This window comes from Lissotriton vulgaris, chromosome 11, assembly GCF_964263255.1.
Source record: "Lissotriton vulgaris chromosome 11, aLisVul1.2, whole genome shotgun sequence".
NCBI lineage: Eukaryota > Metazoa > Chordata > Amphibia > Caudata > Salamandridae > Lissotriton > Lissotriton vulgaris.
This window is the reverse complement of record NC_141699.1, coordinates 160,824,953-160,842,245: the sequence shown is the minus strand read 5'-3', so window position 1 is coordinate 160,842,245 and position 17,293 is coordinate 160,824,953. Positions and strand designations below refer to the sequence as shown.

The window sequence follows — 17,293 nt, the reverse complement described above, 5'->3', positions numbered from 1 at the left end:
CATTTTTCTTTGTTTCTTAGTACTGTACTGCAGCCTACAGGCAAATGCCTACAATTACAAGCTTTCTCTATGGCAATAAAGCATTGTTGTATGGCAATTGTTTACTGCTTCCTCTTTTCCTTATGGGTTGGGAAAGTATAGGTACTACAATGCAAACCTATGTAATTTCAGCATTTTTGGCATGTTAGAAACATTTTAGGCTGCATGTATATGTTTTCACATATGCAAATGTATGTATATATATATGTATTTTCTATATGCTCCGGGATCCCGCACATGGGCGGGGATTATTCATGAGTTATGACTATTGATGAGTATCCCCTGGATGAGAACCACATTAAGGTCCCACTGAGGCATAATGAAGGGGGAAGGTGGAAACATATGTGCAAGGCCTTTTAAGAATCTATGTACAATGGGTGACTTAAAGAAAGAGGGTTGGTCTGGTAGCCTCAAAAAAGCAGACAGAGCATATAAATACCCTTTAGGGTGCCCAGATCAGAGCCCTGCTAGGCAAGGGTCAAAATAAAAAGTAAAACATCAGAGAGGGAAGCAGAAAGAGGGTCCATAGACTTCTCTGTACAATATATTACAAATTCATGCCACCAGCAGGTGTATACTGTCTTAGTGGAGGGACGCCTGGCTGCCAGAACAACATTACAAACTTTGAAAGCTATCAACTGTCGCCACTCAATCTCCATGCAAGAAGGCATAGAGTTGACAGGTTTGGGTGGAGTACGCTCCCCTGCTACTGCGACAGAAAATCCTCCTGAAGGGGTAGCCTGATCAGAGGACTGATGCTCATTTGTGGAAGCTATGGATAGCAGGCTCTACGTCCCCAGTCAGGATCTTCAAGGATGACTTTGGCCCGGTCGTTCCTGATCTTCTTGAGAAATCTGGGCAAGACTGGTTTGGGTGGAAAGGCGTACAGGAGACCTGAGCTCCACTCGAGATGAAAAGCGTCTCCGAACGTGAGCGACATTGGAAACACCAACGTGCGCGTTCACGGTGGAGGTAACCAGATCTAACTGCGATGGATATGACCTGTTGTTCCAGCTATGTCCAATGACATAGGGCCTTCTTGACAAAGAGTCCACTACCCCCATCCACCCTGTATGTTGCAGTACCGCATGTGCGGTAGTGTTGTCTGAGGACACTTGGTCTATCCTTTCTTTGATGGAGAGTGGAAAGGCTTTCAATACCAATCGGATCACTCAGAGTTCCAGCATGTAGATGTGGAGTCCGGATTCCGCTGGAGACTAGAGTCCTCTGATCTCCACCTCTCCCACATGGCTGCCCCATCCCAGAAGTGATGCATCGGTCACTAAAAGAATCGGCACATTTAGATCTATTGGGGAACACAATCATACGATTAGGATCATCTGAGGGAATGGTGACTGGTCCACTGATGATGATCTGGACCTGGATATCGACTTACGCCGGGGTACCGCACCTTTAAGACCTGCAGGAAACCCCTGCTCCCATGATAGACCACAGGTGGCAGTTAGGTCAGTTCTTTTTTACGGCTCCTTCTGAAAGTGATTTAATTGGTATTTTTCTCCAAAAAGTTGTCATTTTCTGACTTCTAAAAGCTTATTCTACAGTTTTTTTTGTTTTAGCATAAATTTTTCTAGCCAGAATGCCAGCCTTATTCAGGAAATGTCCTTCCTGTGGTAAGAAGATGGCACCGGACTTACGCCGGGTTGAATGCCTCGATGTCGATGAAGTCTGCGTCACCATCGGCGTCGATCGAGGTGATCTGCTATGGGAACGCCGTCCCACTCTCAACTGTGGTCTCGACATTGATCGCCTACGGAGATGCGGAGACCTCGGCGTCGACCTTCGATGTCCGCCTGGGGACCTCGACGTCGATCTCCCATGGCGTTGTATTGGCGTCGATCTTCTCAACGTCGAGTGATGGGACCTCGACGATGCTCTCGACGTCGACACGCCCACTTGCAGCGAGATGTTCGCCATGGTGACTCTTGACGCCGACCCCCTCGAGGGTGGCGGAGAGTGTCTTGAAGTCGACGGAAGCCTCAACATCGAGGGAGACTTTTCAGGTCTCTCAGGACCCACAGCCTTCGAGCCCGAAGTGCTGTGCCTCGAAGCCGACTTACTTGCATGCGGCAGAGAATCTCGATGTCGAGATGGTGATTTGTCCCTCGACGCTGAAGAGTGTCTGGGTCTCTTTGACGGCGACCTCGACGTCGAAGACGAATCTCCTGTTACCTTCTTCTTTCTGGACTCAGGAGAGGTGGTATGTCGCAGTTTTTGGGTGTTCTTTGCTTGAAGAAGGTGGTCTGAAGGCTCCATGGTCACCTCCATGATGGCTTCTGTCCTTCTCCAGCTGAGCATGAAGTTTAATGCGTTCCCTGTCCCGCAGAGTCCGCCTGGACAACTTCTGGCAGTGGTAACACTTGTCAGGATTGTGTCAGGATGGAAGACACACAATACACACCGAGTGTGGATCTTCCAGTGCCATCTTCTTACCACAGGAAGGACATTTCCTGAATAAGGCTGGCATTCTGACTGGAACAATTTATGGTAAAACCAAAAAAACAGTAGAATAAGCTTTTAGAAGTCAGAAAATGTCGAGTTTTGGGAGAAAAATATCAATTAAATCACTTTCAGAAGGAGCCGGAATTAAGAACTGACCTAACTGCCACCTGTGGTGCATCATGGGAGCAGGGGGTCTCCTGCAGGTCTTAAAGGCACCGTACCCCTACTCTAATGCCTTGAAGGCAAGGTGTCCATTTTTCTTTGTTTCTTAGTACTGTACTGCAGCCTACAGGCAAATGCCTACAATTACAAGCTTTCTCTATGGCAATAAAGCATTGTTGTATGGCAATTGTTTACTGCTTCCTCTTTTCCTTATGGGTTGGGAAAGTATAGGTACTACAATGCAAACCTATGTAATTTCAGCATTTTTGGCATGTTAGAAACATTTTAGGCTGCATGTATATGTTTTCACATATGCAAATGTATGTATATATATATGTATTTTCTATATGCTCCGGGATCCCGCACATGGGCGGGGATTATTCATGAGTTATGACTATTGATGAGTATCCCCTGGATGAGAACCACATTAAGGTCCCACTGAGGCATAATGAAGGGGGAAGGTGGAAACATATGTGCAAGGCCTTTTAAGAATCTATGTACAATGGGTGACTTAAAGAAAGAGGGTTGGTCTGGTAGCCTCAAAAAAGCAGACAGAGCATATAAATACCCTTTAGGGTGCCCAGATCAGAGCCCTGCTAGGCAAGGGTCAAAATAAAAAGTAAAACATCAGAGAGGGAAGCAGAAAGAGGGTCCATAGACTTCTCTGTACAATATATTACAAATTCGTGCCACCAGCAGGTGTATACTGTCTTAGTGGAGGGACGCCTGGCTGCCAGAACAACATTACAAACTTTGAAAGCTATCAACTGTCGCCACTCAATCTCCATGCAAGAAGGCATAGAGTTGACAGGTTTGGGTGTAGTACGCTCCCCTGCTACTGCGACAGAAAATCCTCCTGAAGGGGTAGCCTGATCAGAGGACTGATGCTCATTTGTGGAAGCTATGGATAGCAGGCTCTACGTCCCCAGTCAGGATCTTCAAGGATGACTTTGGCCCGGTCGTTCCTGATCTTCTTGAGAAATCTGGGCAAGACTGGTTTGGGTGGAAAGGCGTACAGGAGACCTGAGCTCCACTCGAGATGAAAAGCGTCTCCGAACGTGAGCGACATTGGAAACACCAACGTGCGCGTTCACGGTGGAGGTAACCAGATCTAACTGCGATGGATATGACCTGTTGTTCCAGCTATGTCCAATGACATAGGGCCTTCTTGGCAAAGAGTCCACTACCCCCATCCACCCTGTATGTTGCAGTACCGCATGTGCGGTAGTGTTGTCTGAGGACACTTGGTCTATCCTTTCTTTGATGGAGAGTGGAAAGGCTTTCAATACCAATCGGATCACTCAGAGTTCCAGCATGTAGATGTGGAGTCCGGATTCCGCTGGAGACTAGAGTCCTCTGATCTCCACCTCTCCCACATGGCTGCCCCATCCCAGAAGTGATGCATCGGTCACTAAAAGAATCGGCACATTTAGATCTATTGGGGAACACAATCATACGATTAGGATCATCTGAGGGAATGGTTAAGAACTCTCAACCCTAAGAACTGAAACATTAGTTCCCAAGAGTTAGAGGCTGCATAACAGATCCATCTTTGATGATGGGAATTATGGCAACTGCTACTTTATTAAACAAATAAATGACTGGTTCATTCCTGTGACACATTTTATACATATATTGTTGTTTTTCATGTCTTATTCATTGTGCTAAGTTTGTTTATTGTTGTTATTTAGAAAGCCCGTTATAGTTTTTGTTGTTTTGAAACACCACAAATGTATATATATATATTGAAACAAATGATTGTGTCTCCCCTTTTTCTCTGACAGGGCTACATCTACCTTATGTTTGGTGAGGTATGACATAACTTTCCTGGTTTTACGTTGATCGTTGAGGCCTCTAATATTCCATGTCAGGAGTTTCACCCTATCTTCTATACTAAGAGGCAACAAGGGATGATTGAGACATTTGCAACTTTATCCAGTCACTGTTAACATACAAGTGATAGAGTACGGGTAACCTGTGCCTCGCTGTGCGTGTGAATTTCAGTAGATTTTTATTACTTGTACACCATTCAATAATGTTTATTTTGGAAGGTAATTCCATAAAACATGCAAACATAAAAACAGGCCATTATTGCAATTACATAAGTAAAAAAATAAAAAGTTTTATCAATAAGATCAATCCGTGTTTAAAATCATCATAAAATGTTTGTTTGAACTCCCTATATAAGAAGCTAGAACGCGTAGAACAAAGTACATCTTGTACATAGAATGTGTAGAAATAGGAGATCATGGCTAATATACTTATTCTAATACAGTCGTCTAGTGAAAGTGCACTGCTTGTCTTAGTTCCTAGGTTCCCACAAAGCAATGGCTTTCATGGCAAATCACTGTTTTTATCCAGTTTAAAAGTAGTGTTAAAAAATCACCAAGTTAAAATTGTAGTGTCAGAATGGCAAGAGTGGAGGAGCTGAGGAGGTTTGCCAGGATGAACTCCCAGTAACGGACTTTCAATTATAGTTTGGTGAGGCTTTCAACAAACCAGGGTCCATCCAAAAATGGCCGAGGTCCAACTTATCAAGCCAGATATGTTTGCACCAAGGGACTGTAAGGCGTGTGTCTAGGGTCAACTGTTCCTCTACTGCCTTCCGATATGGGCATAGCTCCTCAGTCATCCAAAGTCTTACCCAATATAATAAGGGTCTAAGTCTAGCTAGGTCTCTCCCTCTTTTTAAAGCAACATCTAAAAACATAGGGTTTAGGGGAGTGCTAGTAGGGAGGTGGAGGAGCGGGATTACAAGCTTGTTTTCACTAGTTGTAAGAAGGCCCCATTTTTCAGCCCCATAAAGAGCAACGGATTAGGTCTTATACAGTTCTTAAGCAGGGAGGACTGCCCTTGAAGCTGTCCCCTGATGGCTCTTATAAATCACTGAAGCTTGATGCTGAATCACTACCCTTCTCGTCTCAATATGGGGTAACCATGATAGTTTACTATCGAGCACTATCCCCAGGTATTCGAATCTATGCATGCGCTCCAAGCTCTCATTTGCCAAGGCTAAGGGTTACTTGAATACCTTATGGGGTCGGACTGCCATGAACTTTGTTTTGGAAATATTGATCTCAATACCCTTAGATAAACAGTAGGCCTTGAAATTTGCCAGGAGCAGCTGAAGGCCCATGGGAGTCTGGAATATTAGCAGGGTATTGTCTGCAAAGAGTAGTGAAGGAACCCCCACACCATCTAGTTTTGGTGCATCTATATTACCCTTTGATAGTGCACAATTCACATTGTTGACATAAAGGGATAATAGGGTGGGGGCTGGAATACACCCCTGGCTCACACCTGTACAGATTGGAGTCCTGTCAGTAAGTTGCCCCCTGGGGCCCCAACAAACTTGGGCATAATTGTTCCAACTGAGATTTGTTATTTGCCCAAGTACTGTGTCTGGGATTCCCAGATCCTTTAAGGATGCTCACAGCAGCCCTCTAGGAACAAGATCGAAAGCTGCACTGAGATAAACAAATGCAATGTAAATATGTCCTTCTCAATTCAATTCAATTAAAAAATAGCTTTATTCGATTTAAAATATAAATCATAAAAGCACAGTTTATCACATAGTATTTCAAACAGAAAGTCACAGAAGTATAAACTGGTTAAAAACTATTTAAAAGTCATATGTTTAGAGCCAGGTTAAAGTTCCACATTGATTTCCTCGAATTAATCACGCATTTCAAGTACGTAACAAGAGAAGTAGTAAACATTTCATATTGTAAAAGCTGTAACATCAAAAAGGCTGGACGACATTGTCTCATGCCCAGAATATTTAGGATTGTCACTATCCATCTTTTTGTGGGAATGGAATAAAATTTACAGAATAAAAACATATGCATCGTGGACTGTTGTCCAGATCGTCGCATCGGCAAACACCCAGGTTTTTAGACCAATCGGTAATAACTGGGAAACTTGTAAGTCTATGGAAAGACCCCAGACGAAAACGAGTCAACAACATCCTGTCATAACACCCAGTTACGTATACAAGACAGGGCTGAATGCCATAACATGACATCAACAACTGATTTTCCAAGACCGTGTGCTTGACAATTTCTTGAGAGAGTCTGATTGACTGTAAATGCATTAAACAGTAAGATTTCAATGTTTTTCCTGGGATTGATGTAATACTGTCCAGTCTGACAAAGTATTCAGGATGGCCAATGTAAATCATACATTTTTTAATATAGTTTATTCAGGGAATATAAGATACCCTATAAGCTTTAAACAATCATTAATATATCCCGATTGAAGCTAGTGTGTATTGTTACCCATATTTTATGCCAAGCAAGATAGATTCAATCGATATCAAGTCAGACATATATGGATCCCATGTCCTTCTCCAAGTTTAATATATTTTCAAAGGATTAGCAACAGGCTTAAGATTAATCAATGGTATTAACTCTCGGTCTAACCCCTACTTTGTGTGGGATCATAATTTCTTTTCTTTGAATCCACTCCTGGCATATACCTTCTGGGTAGTATCCAAAAGGTTAACAGGCCTGTGGTTCGTGGGAAGCTCCTTATCTCCCTTTTTAAAAATGAGGATAATTTACATGCCTTTCCATGTGTCGGTATGGGGCCAATTATTGCTGTATGTATAATTCTCTATATATTTTTTATGGGTACTATACCAAATGCAGCGAACGTTAAAACTTAAGGAGTGGCACCAGGGATTAGCTTTCCTCGGTCCTGAAGAAAAGCTTTGAGGTAGGGATTGAAACTAGTCGACCAAAGAAATCCAGGGACAACACCCCATAGAGTTTCTTCTTTTTCACAAATTTATACCATACCAGTTAGAGGTACTAATAAAAATAAATACTACTAGCCAGGTATTTTTAAATCTTTCATCTTAAACCCATCCAGTCCTATTATTTCTAATTAGGATAGGTCATAACATTATCAGTGCTGTTACGTATTCGTCAGTAGTATCACGCCCCTTTTCCGCTGCAGGGTTGGGAAGAACACTATCATGAAGCATGCCACCAAGGGGTAACCCAGGTGGGTGAGGGTTATTTTAAGAAATTCTTCCTGCTCCTATCAATACTTTGAGAGACTAAGAAGAAAGAGCAGAAATCCTGTATTTCCTTAATGCAATACAGTGATTCTTCTTATAGCAATACTATTGAGGATTCCAAGACAACCTTTCAATAAGAAAGACAGAGAATCAAAACATTCTCTGAAATGGTTTAAAAAAGGTAAACCAGGGTTACAGTAACATCTAAAATCAGTTATAGAATGAGACAGTAATCATTGAACCCATGATGCTTCTCAAGAATGAAAGTGAAAATAAAACACTCAAAAAAGTAGTTAGAACTCGAACATCTTACACTCATTTTGACAATCTATTTGAACACGCCTCGATTTTTTACTTACACCTTTTTCGATTGGGTCAAACCACATCTCGTCACTAATTCTTGAAAGGGCATGGATTGCTCTCCCAAACACTGTGAAAGAGAAAATAAAGTTTTTGTACCAAAGTACTTCAGCTGGCCATATGGTAAAAAATAAACAAATTGTTTAAAGGTAGTGAACCCTTACATTTCAGACTTAACAATGAAGACAGAGTATTGGCAATTCTTCATCCAGTTCGCTTAAGCAGAATGGTGAACTGTGCCTTTGACATTACATAGTCTAATCCCTCATGTGTTTATTTTAGAATACTACAGCATAATTTGGCTTTATATACAAAGTATTGTCACAGTGAAAAGAACCATGACAAGACCATAGAGAGAAGTGCAGGCAAGGTGCAAGAAGATTTATTTGGGGGAAACGTTTTTTCTAGTGCAACTCCCATATGCACAATAAGAAAGGACAAATTACATGTCACAATGGACAGTCCAAAGACAATACTTTTTGGGGGTGCAATGTTATCAATTGATGTTATAGTTATTGATCAATCAAAAAAAAAACAGTAGATAGTTTCATGGAAAGCTTAGTTGCACATGATGGACAAACAAAACAAGATTATTTTCAATGCACCTACAAATACGGATGCCGAGTAGGGGCGCTGGTTTTGAGCTAGCACAGGAAATGACACACGCTGACGTCACCTAAACCCTTTAGCGCCCACCCTGGTGTTACAATGCCAGTTTCTATCCGTTTGTTTGTGCCTTCGATGCAAACAGATAGAGTAACATCTATCCTCTACAGAGCAGTGCCAAACTGTAATTCAAGCCGTATAAATTATTTCCCTACACATCCATTGAATCAGACGGGTAGGTTGGGGGGATAGGTGAGAAATCTGTAGGTAAATCCACCAGATATATTGTTACTGAAAGTAACTGTTTCTTCTGATGGAAACTTGTAACTGCAGATTTCTCACCTGTTGAATAGAGTCCCAAGCAATAAGAGGAGGGCTGATGGATCGGTAGTTGAGGAAAACTAGCAGCACTGTTCTGGCAAAGAGCCAGTCGTAACGCACCTAACAGTCCTAACAGTATTGTTTGGTTAGTGTGAGCAGGCATGCCCATTTCACTACATTACAGATCTCTGTGATAGGAACACCTCTCGCAAGATCAGAAGATGATAACTTGAAGCTGGTGGCGTGCACTCTAATTCCTTCAGGTGGTTCCTTTTTGGTAAGGGTATAGCACATTTTGATGTATAGGATGACCCAGCAAGATAACGTCTGCGTCTGTACCACGTTGCCCTTTCTACTGCTAAAGTAGCCAGCAAAGAGCTGTTTGTTTAATTGTAATGGAATGAAAATTCTGCCAATAATCAGGACATACAAGCTTATCCTTCTTGGGGACCCAAAAGGTACAACACTCCACAATACTTACCCAAGAAAGTAACAATAATAACAAAAAGTATATTTCTATGGCCTGTGTTTAGAAGCTTCGGACACAATAATCACAAAGTACCACAATGTACTACGATGCTAACAAACTCCTGGTGACAGGCGCTGTGCTGGAGGCTATTAACCGCTCCTCTCCGCCCACAGAATACTCACCCAGGTAGGACCACAAATATTCAACGCACACTTCTCCTGACAAAGGTTCGGGCTGGAAGAATTAGAATTTCTCTCCTTGCTGGGAGCCGGTCAACCTTCTGTATCAACAACACTAATTGGAAGGGAATTCACCCATCCTTCCATAAGCATTTGGTCAAAAAGGAGCCCGACTTCCCTCCACAAGGAATACAGACAAATAATCATATACTTTGGGGTTTCTTTTATTACACAATGAAAGAATAAGAATAAGTCACGCTAGGCCTTCTTCACATTAGCACCTAAGCAATTGCTAAACACAATCAGAAAAAACATATATAGAACTTATATGTATATAAATGTATCGAACCTGAAAACAGAAGATGATAGTTAGGCAAGAAAAGTAGGAATATTAGAATTAGTGGAACACCTCACCAATTGTCTACACAACCCGCTTCCACTTCGCGGAGAGTCTGTTTCTCCAGCCGAACCGGGAGACAGAGTGACACCATTCGTCCCACCATCACAGCTACAAGTCGGTACTGTGCTGAACTTCCAAAGATCAGAACCCAGACACCTCCTTTAGTACCAGTGGAAACGTAAGACGAAGCTCCTGTGAGCCTCGCCCCCTTTTCCCATCAGATTCTGTACCACTCCGTACCAAGGCCACAGCTTCAGCTGGCCAGGCGTCTGTTATGACTTCGGAGCAGAGCAGGTACATTCCTCTGACAAGAACCGCATTCTACCAGCATACGAAGTGCAGAAAACAAGTGAACAGCATAACATGGCTTCTCACCTAGAAAGGCTCAGAAGATGACGACAGCTTAGAAAATGGAGTCGCTAGAGCATAGGCCACTACTCCTGTAAATGAGCAAAATTAGTATACAAGAAAGCATGAGTATGCCAACGCCGACAAGGAAGCACTGCCATGAAGCAAGATAAAGTCGGAACCAGAAAAGGCATAATCAAGCCCTACTTTGTAGCTTATTCATACTATGCAGGCTTACACATCACTATATTAGACCAAAATATACTGAGATGGTGATTAAGGGTGGGCTAAAAATTTGTTCCGCTCGCTGAATTTGCGGATTTTCCGCGATTTTGCGATCCCCGAATCTCGCAAAATCGCGGTAAAATCTGTGAATCCGCGAGCGGGACGAATTTTCAGCCAAGCACTTACAGGGTTACAGCAGCAGGTGAAAAAGTTGAAGCTAATTTCTTTGTAACCTTTTACAAAAGGGTTACAAAGAAATTAACTTCAACTTGGGCACCTGCTGCAGTAAGCCTGTAAGTGCTTCCTGGCGCCTCGTTGCCTACTTGCAACTATTCTCGGACCCTGCTCTGACCCTTGAAGCAGGGTCAGAGAACAGTTACAAGTAGGCAATGAGGCGCCTGCCACGAAAATTAAACCTCAACAGGAAGCACTGACAAATATCAACTAGCTCTTAATATTGCACACAGCACAAGATCGGTTTCTTATGACCACCTGCCCCAGGACGGCTCTTTTGGGAAACAGTGATAAAAGGAGGAGCACATGGCATACTAGGGGCTTCACTCCTGAGATCTGGAGCTTGACGCATATTGCCTCAGTGACGGGAAGTCATTTCAAGCTATGTGCTGCCACACTCGTTTTATAGATCCAATTTAAAACGCAGCACAGAGTTATAGCTTAATAGTTCCTAATTCTTGACGTTTGCAGGCAGCCTGCCAAGTGTACTGATTGTGTTTCCCTGCCATCCAGCTGCTGATTCTGCAAATGATACTACAGTAGTGTCGATCCGCAACAGCAGATGTGGAAATGCCATGTGCACTGAACTTCCTCTTGGCAAGATCTTCAAGCAGGTCTGCGTAAGTTCCACATGGCAGGGAAACGGCAACACCACAATTCGCACCCAGGCTGAAGCACCTTTGGCATGCACCTCGTGCAGGTCACATGGTGTGAACTCTTGGGCACATAAATGATGCGCCATGTGCTCTGCTACCATCTTCCATCATGTCTGTGGCACTGCTTGTAGGGTTATACACCTGCCACAAAACGGCATGGCCACATTTACGTGGTTCCGTGTGCATTTATAAACTCTGAGAATTGCAAATCTTACTGCTTTTTGGTGTGGAAAGGTGGCACAAATGTGGCCCCAAATTTCCATAAATGTACTTGGATATACACAAGAATCTAGAGTAGACTTACATCAGTAATACCTGTGTAAATACACATGCACGCACATTTAGAAATACCATGCATGCACAAATATTCACAGTACGGTTAGCTTGAATCACACAGCTTGTACTGCACAAATATCAACATCTACAAACAAACATATTGCCCAATAATGGCTTTGCAGCAGAGGTGTAGTGTGACATGTGCCAAGTACACCCGCCGGTAATGTCTGCCCTTACATACACACATGAGCGTTTAAGTGGAAAACAACTGTGCCATTACCAGTAATGAAGTGCCATTCTTCCGTAGAGGTCCCCTGAAGACTCATTTAATGCCACAGAAGGGCCCATTGCTAAGATGGGTGGAGCTGATGACAAGGTAGTAGCACGCCATATGGTCCGGTGTCTCCCATATGGACCCTGCCTTGACATGCGTGGGCCAGCTCAGCGCTGGCAACTTGGCCGGATGCAGCTGGAAACATGAAGCCCTCGCATCCAGCGCGCAGATCCCTGCCAGTCTGCTCTCAAGAACGCCAGCCCCTCCAACTGCTATTGTTATCTGTCGATTAGGAATCGGCGCTGAGGAGGCAGCCCGCCTGCTCAGCGCTGTAATCCCAGGAAGCCGCCTGGAATGGCAGAGCCCCGAGACTGCCCCGGCTTCAGCTTGGCCATGATCTGAGAAACCTCCATATGGTTGAGTAGGCATGGCTGCTCAGGAAGGTGCACCCTTTTTCGAGCAGGTGAACCTCCTGCAATATCAGCAGTCAGTGAGTAAATTCTAATGTATTGCAATTCAATCAGCATCGCTACTGACAGTATTATTAGCCAGCACACCATCACTTTTAGTATTATTTGCCAACATAACAACTATCATATGTCCACAAAACCAACATCATACTCCCAACATACCCACCATAATATACCAACACAAAACAGCTTCATCATACCATGTAAGCAACCAGCAACTCAGCCGCAAACCACGATAACAAATACTGTACCATCATGCCCAAAGAAAAGCAAAATTACATTAAAAAATCTATGAAAAACATTAAAAAAAAGTAAAGATGGAAGACCGCAAAGGCGAACAAATAGGTTAGCAGTGACTTTGCCCTAGAAGCTGGAAAATCATGAAGCACACAAACGTGGTTGATAAAATGAGTACCATTGAGTTGGGTAAAAATAAATATCTGTTATTCAGTGGCAAGATGCCCAAGGGTAAAAATACAGGGTGTGTTGTCGAAATTGTATTCCAGCTGCTCTGGTGATATTGTCATAATCACCAGTGAACCCCCCGTTCTAGGCCTAACGTGGCCTTTGTTACCATTTGAAACGCATGGTGTCCGAGCCATTGTTGTCCTGCAACATCCTGACAGACACGTTTCCGAGCCGGTTTGGGGAAAGGACGGGAAGACGTTTCATAGCGCTAGTGTGTGGTGTGCGGGGCTTCTATGCGAGTTCACATGCCTCTTGTTTTAAAGGGTCAGAGGCCGAGCAGGGCAGCAGATGAGGAGAAAGCAGGCTCCTGGTCACAGGAACTACACGGGGATGGCACTCGAGAAACACCTGGATGCACAGACCTCCTCAAGGATTACAGCTCATTTAAGACGGCAGATATGGGGATAAGGGCCTCGACCTTGCTCACAATTTTTTAGGGCTGATTACTACGTTACTGAATTTGACCTTCAACTCGGGCACCTGCTTAATTTGTATCTGTAAGTACTTTCTGTTGAGGTTTAATTTTTGTGACATGAGCATCGTGCCAGAATGAATCCCGCCCTGCGTGTTTGTCCACGAAGATGCCACGTTTTGTGCAATACCTCTACTCAACTGGAGTACTTTCTACTGTCTAATCAGTAAGTGCTCTCTCGTTGGCTAAATGTATAGGGGCAGATATCCAATAACTGGCGCATCCCCAGGGATGCGCCAGTTATTGTGCGCCGCAGCTCCGCCACCCATGGTGCGCCACATTTACAATGCAGCACACCATGTGGCAAAAACGGCACAGATGCGTCACGCATCTGTGCCGTAAAAGCAGCGCATTGCTGCTCCAGCAATGCTCTGGGGGGCCCTATCTCCCCAATGCTGCGTCAAGCCTTGCGCCTGCTTCAAGCAGGCGCAGGGTTTTGATGCAGCATTGGCCTAAAAGTGACTGAGTGAAATCTTGAAAATTTCACTCAGCCACTTTTAGGAGGCCTTCCTGCGCAGGAACGTCCTCCCCTGCGCCGGAACGCCTCCTTGTGGCGGAGGGCTTTACAACGTGACGCATCTCTCAGATGCGTCACGTTGTTAATGCCCAGCACCATGGCGCATCTTTTGTGCTGCCGCTGCTTCACAAAAGTGACGCAACTGCGGCGCAAAAGAGGCGCAAGCGGCTTGTAAATCTGCCCCATAGTGCTTTTACTACACTGCAGCTGCGTAAAGGGCCAGAAGATGTGTCTCCAGTGACCAAGTGTGCCTGTGCCTGTGTTACAGGACCACATGGTCACTGGAGACACATCTTCTGGCCCTTTACGCAGCTGCAGTGTAGTAAAAGCACTATACATTTACCCAATGAGGGAGCATTTACTGGATTAGCCAGTAGAAAGTACTCCAGGGCAAATCGCAAAAAAATCTGCGATTTAGTGGAAAAATCCATGAATTCGCTGATTTATTTTGCGATCTCGCGGGGAAATCCGCGAATTCGCGGAACGCGAAGGCCTACAGGCCTATGTGTAGGCCTATGCAGGCCTACACATCACTATATTAGATCAAAATATACTGCGATGGTGATGGGCAACGGTCATAATCGGGCCATTCAACCATATCAATGGCACATTCATTACATTCCACACATAACCATAGTCCAACACCGTTGAACGTATAGTTGCATCAAACAGTACGTAAATCATTGCTAGAATAATAGGAAACATAACTGACAGATCTAATCAAAGTACCAGGTCGAAATATATTCAAAATATTAGGCACACACTGAATGCAACAGCATATTGCAATCAGAAAGCAAATGACCAATAATGCACCACCCAAAATAGAACGAAGTAAACCAAGATCATTTAACCACCCAAAGAGCCAATCCCACCATCCTTGATCAAAATTTTGACGAACTTCAGAAGATAATTCATGTAAAGTGTTAATATGAGACTGGATAGATTTAGAGTGATCAGAAAGATTGAAACAACATAAACCTTCCAAATCGGAGCATCCGTGATTATGTTTCAAGAGAAGATAATCGATAGCAGCTCTATTCTGCAAAATAGCTTGTCGTTCACCCTGTGCTTCAAGTAAAAATTCTGATAAAGCAGTTGAAGTGTGGTTGATTGAATTAACCATAAGACAACCCAGTCTACTAATAGCTCTAGAATTGTAAATTGACAGTCCAGGAATGCCTACAATTGAGGCAGCTAAACTAATATGTTCAGGTTTAGAAAGCAAATGCAAATTAGATTTTCAATGTTCATCTAACTGAGGAGGAGCCTCACGTACAGTCAGGCTATGAGTAGAAGGAGATAAAGAAAACATAATCAAACTGAGTCTTGTTAATGCACATGGTCCATCGGAAATGTGCGTTGGAATAAAGGACCATGAAATATTTCCACATGAAAAGAGCCATCCGGTTGGCAATAAAACATGTCTATAATGACTAATGGCAAGAACAACATTTCTACAAATCATAGAGTTATGGACTGAGGAACACATGCCAAGTTTACGATTGTGGCATAAAATCTGAACATGCTGAGAAAGTGTAGAAGCATTTTCTAATTTAGACTGTGCACATTTGCCAATTAATTGTGGATCGCGCGTAAAATTGTAGCAAACATCACCTCAGTGATGTTGTAAGCGTGTATCTCAAAGGTCTGTAATTCGTTAGTCAGTTCTCTCTGGACAAGAGTTGCAAAACTCGTAAATTGATAGATGATGTCATACATCATCAATGCCAGCATTTCTGTCAATATTGGTAATGTTGAAGACGTTCATCAAAACAGCAGCAGGAGTCGGAACAGTTACCAAACAAGTTGATGCGATATCAAGAACACTCCTCATGTTCGTCATGCAAAAGTGAGAACGGTTCTGCACCTTGCGTGCAAGAGTCTCCCAAACGTTCAGTTTGTTAGTCAAAATCGAATTCATCCTGCGCTCCCGGTTGACTGTCTCGCCTTGGGATCCCTCCGGCCCACCTTGGCTCCATGTGCACCATGCCGAAAGGAGTCCAGCAACGAAAAATCCTGCAGCAGCAATCCATATAATGACCTAAAGAAAGGAGTCAAAAACCGTATTACTGGGAGGAGGAGCCAAGCCAGCGACCGAGATGGCCGCATAGACGCTCGGCTCCGTGAGCCCTCTCACCCCGCGCATACATCCTGGCAATTATCCTGAGCCGTAACGGCATATTTAAGTAGGCGAAGGAAAACTTTCACTCACCGTCTGCTTCTGGGGCTTCTACGTGCGGCAAACCCGAAGAAATGTCTCCGACAGTTTTGCGGCCCTCATGGAGCTGGGACCGGGGAGTCGAGTGAGAGGAACAGCCGGCCGTAACTGTGACAACAGCGGCCATTGGTGGAGGCGTGGAGTCGGCCGGAGGGCGCCGGAGGTTTGATGGGCCGATGGCGAAAGTGAAGACCCAGTCCTCCTAGCAGAGTGCCTCGTGGAGATGCGTGGCAAAGCAGTATTGAGGGGAGTGCGTGATATTTGCCCCCCCTTCCAGTGCTGTGTCCCCCGGAATCCCCCGGAATTCCAGTGCTGTGTCCCCCGGAATCGGCGGGCGGCTCCCGGGGAGCGGCAGAGAATTTGTTTAGCCCTTTGGTGGCCCTTCCCCGGGAAGCCTGCCTTGACTTGCTGGGTCCTCGCTGGGAATTCTGTTGCGCCCTGGTGCAGGGCCCGGTCCCGAGGTTAGGTGAAGAAAGACGAGGCCGGATCAGCTAAGATGGCGGCTGGCACCCTCTTCCGCAGACCACAGCCAGATTGGAAAGCTGCCGTGCGGGAGAGTTTAGGGGTCTGGCGGCACGAGACAGAGCCCACGTCCGAAGACATATTGGCTGCTCTAACGACTTTGCATGCGACCCTGATCCGTGATGCCCGGGACCTGGGAAGAAGGATGGTCGCCATTGTTGTCCCGCCGTTCCACACGGGCACAGTTCGATCTCAAGGAAGTGCCGACGTGCCCGCCTCTATGTCGGTGAAGAGTGCTCCAGCTACGCCTAGGCTCGGGGAGACGCTGGAAGACCCGGCTCATGTGCTCGCTTTGGACAGATCTGTAGTACATGTGAGTGACTCGTCGGGGCACTTCTCTAATCAGCGGCTGGGGAAACGACGCCGATTTGTGTCTCGGGCTGCCCCGGCAACGTCTCAGCGCTTGCCGGATGGTGTGCCTCTCTCTCCTTGGTTGGAGTGTGTTCGGACTTGCGGATGTTTTCGGGGTTGATATCGACACAGACAAATTTCTGCCATGCATCTTCGGCTGGGTTCTGGTTGCTGAAGTTCCATGGAGTAATAACACGGCCCGGTCCGCCTGGATCACTTAAACCCTCCACGCCGCTCTGTATG

The 17,293-nt window shown here is 44.7% G+C and overlaps 1 protein-coding gene across 1 annotated transcript in view; it reads right to left on the bottom strand.

The window, feature by feature from the left end:
* The window catches only part of RAD9B (RAD9 checkpoint clamp component B), a 636,801-nt gene extending 620,497 nt beyond the window's left edge, over positions 1–16,304 (bottom strand). Inside the window, exons 1-2 of the mRNA XM_086942453.1 lie at positions 16,172–16,304; positions 8,044–8,114 (exon numbers count right to left, since the gene is read on the bottom strand). Coding sequence (XP_086798579.1) covers positions 8,044–8,114; positions 16,172–16,304 — 204 coding nt within the window. The remainder of the gene's footprint in view (positions 1–8,043; positions 8,115–16,171) is intronic.
* Between the last annotated feature and the right edge of the window lie 989 nt (positions 16,305–17,293).